At 41.5% G+C, this 6,872-nt stretch overlaps 1 protein-coding gene across 1 annotated transcript; it reads right to left on the reverse strand.

The window, feature by feature from the left end:
• Positions 1-1,746: 1,746 nt before the first annotated feature.
• LOC115376644 (tripartite motif-containing protein 16-like) lies at positions 1,747-3,726 on the reverse strand. Its single transcript, XM_030076365.1, has 2 exons — positions 2,297-3,726; positions 1,747-2,215 (listed from the first exon to the last, which is right to left on the reverse strand). The coding sequence occupies exons 1-2, from the start codon at positions 3,694-3,696 to the stop codon at positions 2,032-2,034; spliced, it is 1,584 nt and encodes a 527-aa protein (XP_029932225.1). The 5' UTR covers positions 3,697-3,726; the 3' UTR covers positions 1,747-2,031.
• Positions 3,727-6,872: the final 3,146 nt, after the last annotated feature.

The following is a 6,872-nucleotide window of genomic DNA, read 5'->3' on the forward strand; positions in this document are numbered from 1 at the left end:
AGCTGTCCATATAGTCTCTTTACAATTTAACAAATTTATTACAAAAGCAAATGAATAGACAAATCTGTGGAAATTATTACAAAATGAGGAGTAGATATTGAAGTTTTTGTGCCTCATGTAACACACCTCTACATGGGGAACATTAGTTGCACGAAGCAAATCAAGACAGGACTCGATTTCCTGCCATGTTTGCTGCAGCAGAGCCTCATCAGTGGTGGCAATGGCATCAGTGATCTTTAGCTTCATGTCGTTGATGTTCAGTGTGATTAAAAACTTTGATAACCACTGAGTACATAGAACAAATCTGATTAACATATCTCATCAGTTGCTTTTGTAATAGATTTTTTAAATTATAAAGACACTTGACACCCTGTATATTTCTAAGGTGTCTCTCCATCTGTGTTGCTGGGCACTGGAGCTGCTGATCCACAAGCTGTGCACCAATAATCAATAATTGATCTAATCAGTGCTCAATATATCAATGCTGATGAGTCAATGAGCTTTACCACAGAAAGTGGCAATAAAGATCAGGAATAATAAATAAAAGAGAATACAGGCAAAGGAGTGGAGGAGAGAGCAGGGGCTTTATTTTTAAAATTGTTTTATTTCACTAATTTAACATTCACAGAGAGCAGGAGGAATAAACTGCTGGGTTCCACTGAAATTCCCCTAATCCACCACTAGGTGTCAGTCTGCTTAAAAAAAAAAATAATAATAAATAAACAAAAAAGTTAAACAGACAATAAGCAAATGAATAAATTAAATACATAATATTAGTTGAAAATAAGAAATAATACTAATTACTAATAATAATGTAAAATGAAGTTTCATAAATGATACAAGCAAACTATATTTATAGCAATTATAATTATATATTTAAAGTTAAATGATCATAACGTTATGGTGAAATTACCCCAAAATTTTGTATAAAAAATAAATGATAATAATTTGTTACAGAAATTTGCCATAAAATTGCCCTAAAATTAAAAAAGGAAAAACTAATTAATCTACAAATTCTCTTAATCCTTTGAAACCTGAACATTCACTTGATTTCATAGCTAGAAGAAGTAAATGACAAGTCAAGCCAATAGTTAAGTCAATTTTTATTTGTATAACCCAATATCACAAATTACAAATTTGTGATTACAAATTACAAATTTGCCTCAAGCGGCCTTACAGCAACACAACATTGTCTGTCCTTAGAGCCTCACATCAGATGAGGAACAACTTCCTATTAAAAAAAACTTGAAGAAACCTCAGGAGAGCAACAGAGGAAAGATCGCTCTCCAGGACGGACAGACGTGCAACAGAACACACATGATACAACACAGAAACAGGAAAACAACATTATAATGGCTTCAGGAGGCATAGAAATAATGAACCTGAGCCATGTGACCACCATCACCAAGTCACCCCCAGAAACTATGCAAATAAAGAAAAAAAATGTAAGAAAAATTGAAAAAATGCTGGAACTTTACCAGAGAAAAAACACTAATTACCAAACCAAAGCACACCCCCCGACACACAAATAATAATAATAAAAGTAATAATAACAATAATAATAATAATAATAGTTACCACAAAATTACCCTAAAAAATTGTAAAAGATAAAGAAATGTATAGGAAAATTACTAGAAATGTATCACAAAATGACCAACCCCCCAAAAAGTTTTTAAAAAATCAAGTGAAATAAAGTTGAAAGATAAGAAAATTAAAAGAGCACTCTGTCACTGTCTTTGATGGGGGAGTGAGCTCTGTGTTTCTTCTGTGTGTGCCTTCCCCTTTGACACTGTCTGGTCTGTTGGCCTGTTTTCTACTTTTCTGTATAGCAGAAAAGTTGAATCAACATATTGTCCACACAAAAATTAAAAAAGCAAAGGTGACCTCTGGGAGGTGCACTGCAAACACACCACAGAGATAAGCAACAAAGATGGAGATTTAAATTAATTAAAAAAAAAAAAAAAAAAAAAAAAAAACTAAACAAAACTGAAACAACAGATTCTCACACATCGCTGCTTCCATAACTTCTGTCTACTTTAGTTCACAAAACTCAGCAGAGGATCCAGTCCAATACAAACCGAATCCAGCATGGAGAGGCTGACTGAACGTGGTCTGGACTCTGTGGAGGAGAGTCATGGTTTCAGAGACGCTGTAGAAGGACAGAATACCTGCTCTGTGATCCAGGTACACTCCCACTCTGTAGGCCACAGGACCTGGTATGAAAGTTTCCTCACTGTTGTGTCTGAATTGATAACCTTTAAATGAATTATTTAACGCCCAAGACTTGTCAATGTTTCCAAATAGACTTTCATTCCGTGTTCTGCACACATCCTGATACGCAACTGCTATTGAAACTTCTCCCCTCCACTCCACCTCCCAGTAACAACGTCCAGTCAGACTCTCTCTGCTCAGGACCTGACAGAAGTTAGTGAATCTGTCTGGGTGACCAGAATATGACTGTTGTTCCCTTGAACTTGTTACTTTTCTATTTCCCTTAGACAATGCCAGGTAGTTGTTTGCTGTGTTTGGATCCAGTGTGATTTGACATGAATACCGTAAGAACTCTGCTCTGGTTTTGGGCTCAGGTTGTGGCAGTAAAACATCTGGTTCAGTCACTGTCAGTGAGATCTTAGTCCATTCCTCACTAAGCAGGTCCTGCAGTTTATTTCTGAGCTCTGTCAAAGCTGCAGTCACATCCTGAAAGTGGGTTAGATGATGGATATCGGTGCTGGGAAAGTGTGTAGATTCACTGAGACGTGACAGCGAGGGGTAACTGTGCAGGAAATAGATGTGATCCTCTGTGTGTGAGAGCTGCTCCAGCTCAGCGTCTTTCCTCCTCAGCTCAGCGATCTCCTGCTTCAGCTTCTCCTGAACTTCTTCAGCACGACTCGCTTCCCCTTTCTGCTGCGATCTGATCTGCTTCTTCACATCAGACCTTCTTTTCTCAACCAAACGGATCAGCTGAGTGAAGATCTCCTCACTGTCCTCCACTGCTTTATCAGCAGAGCAATTGATGGCCTCCACCTCCTGCTGAAGCACCTTCACGTCTTTCTCTCTGTCCTGGATTCTCTGCTGGATTTTTTTGCGGTTCTCGCCGAGCTCTTTCTGCCTCTTGGTCCTTTCTGCTGCAGCTGAGACTGTGTCATGGCCTTTATGTTCATCCATGGCACAGAGATAACAGATACACTGCTGATCAGAGCGGCAGAAGATCTTCATCACCTCATCGTGACAGGAGCAGAGGTTCTCCTGAAGTTTTACAGTGGGTTCCACCAGCTTGTGTTTCTTTAACTGGACTACTTCGTAGTGAGGCTGGAGGTGCTGCTGGCAGTAAGAGACCAGACACACCAGACAGGACTTGAGGGCTTTCAGTTTCCTCCCAGTGCAGACATCACAGGCCACATCTCCAGGTCCAGCATAGCAGCCATCAGGAGGAGCAGCTTGGAGTTCTGTCTTCTTCAGCTCCTCCACTAACTCTGCTAACATGGTGTTTTTCACCAGGACAGGCCTTGGGGTGAAGGTCTCTCTGCACTGTGGGCAGCTGTAGATTCTCCTCTGATCCTCTCCATCCCAGCAGCTTTGAATACAGCTCATGCAGTAGCTGTGACCACAGGGAACAGTCACCGGATCCTTCAGCAGATCCAGACAGATGGAACAGCAGAATTTGGACGAGTCCAGCTGAGTTCCTCGCTGTGCCATGTCAGCTCTCAGTGACAGTGAAGGTCTGAGAGTTTGACTTCCCCTCAGCAGATAAAAGTTGAGTTCTGATTCATGCAAAACCAGTGTTTCATTTTTTTCTGTTCATTTGCTGATGTGCAGTGAACGGGCTTGTCATATCTCTCTTCACAGAGTGCTGTTTACACTCATCTTTAAACTGGTAGATGTGTGAAAGGGGGAGAAACAATGAAAAAGAACGAAACTGTCTGTGTTTAAGAACAGGAAGAAGGAGGGGGTTCAGGTGTTTCTTCAGTTCCAGGAAGAAAAGCGGTTTCAAACCAACAGGATGTGTTTGCTCTTATATGACAAGTTTAAGTGAAGATTATGACAAATAAATCACATTTTGCTCAAAACACAAACTAACACAAACATGAACAACCCTGTTTTTACTGAGGTATCTAATGTTAAAGCTGAAGTGAATAAAAAAAAACTAGTTTCTCTCTCTTTCTGTCTCTCAGGAAACAGAAAAAACTCTGTCTCCTCAACTGAGATCAGCAAGAAAAACTGTCAAGGTATATTCAGATGGTTATTAAACTACTTAACATTACTGTGGAAAAAACTCCAGAAGGAAAAAAGAATCTGAGTCAAACACAGTTTTTGTGTTTTGGGATTCGGGACCATGACTAAATCAAATCAAATAACCTTTATTGTCATTGTACAAGGATGCTCCGATTTCTTTGACACCACCACCCTACGTCATGTGGGCGTCAGCGAGCAGCAGAGCGCAACCTGCTGTTTCCTGAGGAAAACAGTAGGGGTTTTTTTAGCAGCTCAGCATGCAAAGCAGATTAATTTTTAGACACGGCTGTGTTTTATTGTGAAAAGGTTCAAAGAGTCCGGGACACGGGAAGGAAGTGGAGAAAGAGAGCGGACAAGCAGAAAATAATAATGTAGAAAATAATGTTACTTCACAATTTGTTTTTCATCAGAACAGTCCAATAAGTGTCTTAAACTAACCCCTAACCTTAAGTTTGATATCGTCCATATCGTTGCCTTTTGAGATTTTAAGATGGTGCATGTTCATATCAAGAGAACGATATGATAATGATATATTGTTCAGTCCTACTGCTGACTTTAAAATGTCCCAGGTTCAGGGGCGTAGTGGACAGCGGAACGTGGGGGGGTTATGGTCCGTACACCATGAAGAGCCACAAAGCCTACACTGACATCACTGACCTGCAGAGAGCCACTGTAGGGAAATGTTTGGGCTCAGGGAATGGAGAGCCCACCAGGAGGACTCTCAAGGCCAGATGGTCCACGGAGACCTGGCCTTCTTCCAGCTTTAGAGCCACCAACATGGTGCAAACTTCGAACACAAAACAAGATGGCGGCATGCGGTATGGCAGGTGCTGTGTAACTGCTTTTCAGGCCCAAAATTCACAGTTCCTCTCTGCGACAGCAATACCATGCAACCTATGGCAACTCCATCAGAATCGATACATTTAATCTGAAGATTATCTTGTGGATTGTGGTGTATATCCTGTCCCTGATTGCCACTTCAGTGCGGCCATGTCTGATCACCCCACAGAACCAACAACTCTGCATGGAGAGGGATAGGCCTACAATTGATCGCAAACATTTAGTGCTACCCTTTCACAGTGGATATACGGGTATGCGTCTGGCTGCTGGACAATTTGCCACATACCTTTATGTCCTAAATTGTGGAAAAGCAAACCGGCATGGCACAAACAACAACAAGATCCCAACTCGCTCTCCCAAACTTTTGCGGAAACTCACGGGATACCTGTTTTTCACAATTCTACTTGCGGGGAACGTGCACGCAAATCCCAGTCCACCTGTGAGGGATGTAGACAGAGACCGATGCCAACTAACAACACATGCCGCGAACTCACCCGCTGTCCCCGGTGGTGCGGTGTCCTGCGTCGGATGTGTGCCTGCTGCTGGTGGAGATCGCCTGGTCATCGAGGTCAACAGACTGGGAAAGTTCTCAGCTGATCCATCGACACGTAAGATTTGCTCTGGGGTCATGTCCCAAGAGGGAAAGGTAAATTCAAAAAGAGCCTCACTGATTTTCACAATGTGCCTGAGGTAGTGACCTTCCTGAATTCAGCATCACAGCACGAGGCATTATTTACACTCAGTCAAGCACCGACTCACTACTTTGCACTGCTTCTTCTTGCACACAAACAACCAGTCATGTTGTTGAGATGCTATCATTTCTGTTGTACATACAACCAAATGTACATGTTCTGTCTATACTGTGCTTACCACCCTTATATATACACACACCCCCTTTCCATTTCTGCCCACTAATAATGTTATTATTTATCTATTTTTATCAGATTTTTACCTGCATTTTGTGCAATGACAGTAGTCTAGGGACCACACATGAAAAATTTGCAATATAGCTAACTCTGGTACATGATCTGTTCTGTACATGGCCCCTGTCAAATAAGCCAATAAACTAAACTAAACTAAACTAAACATGAACCTGATCTAAATGTAATTTGACAGTCACTACCGTAGGTGCTGCTAATTGCTATCGTGTCTTTTCTAGCCTGTATCCTGAGGAAACAAGTTGGAAGAAGGGCCTCCGTTGACAGATCAAGTCATTACTTTGTTATGAGGCTGTTATTGGTATTTATTTTGTCTTTACAAAAACAAAGTTTTCCTCATAGCCAGGCAGAAGCTCTGAGGAAAAAGAAGGAAAAAGAGGGAGAAATGGCTGGAACAAACCCTGTGACACTGGGTCTTTCTGTTTGTACTGAACAAAAAAAAAAAAAAAAAAAAAAAGTCATATCTTGTGGCTGTGAAAATGAAGAGCACAGTGACATCTAGTGGACAGAACAAAGAACTGCAGACCAGGACTGTGTTGTACTGTGGGGGCATGTTTGTCTGCAGGCTTCCACCTGTCAATCATTTTCCCACAGCTGGTAATAACAGAATCAGATGAACTGCAGTCTCCACTGGAAGAGGCTACTGTGTGCTAAATTTCACTCTGGATTTTGGAGATTTGGGTCAGTTCAGTGTGAAATATTCATTCAGCAGCAGGGTCCAGGTCTCCTGGTTCTGTGTCTGTGGTGTTTTGCGGGTCTGTTCTGTCTGTTTCTAAGGGTCTGGCACCGCACAAACAGCTTCAGCGTGCTCCATGGGCACCGCCATGTTGTTTTAGTTATATTCTTCCTGTCTGGCAGTGT

Source organism: Myripristis murdjan, chromosome 18 (genome assembly GCF_902150065.1).
Source record: "Myripristis murdjan chromosome 18, fMyrMur1.1, whole genome shotgun sequence".
NCBI lineage: Eukaryota > Metazoa > Chordata > Actinopteri > Holocentriformes > Holocentridae > Myripristis > Myripristis murdjan.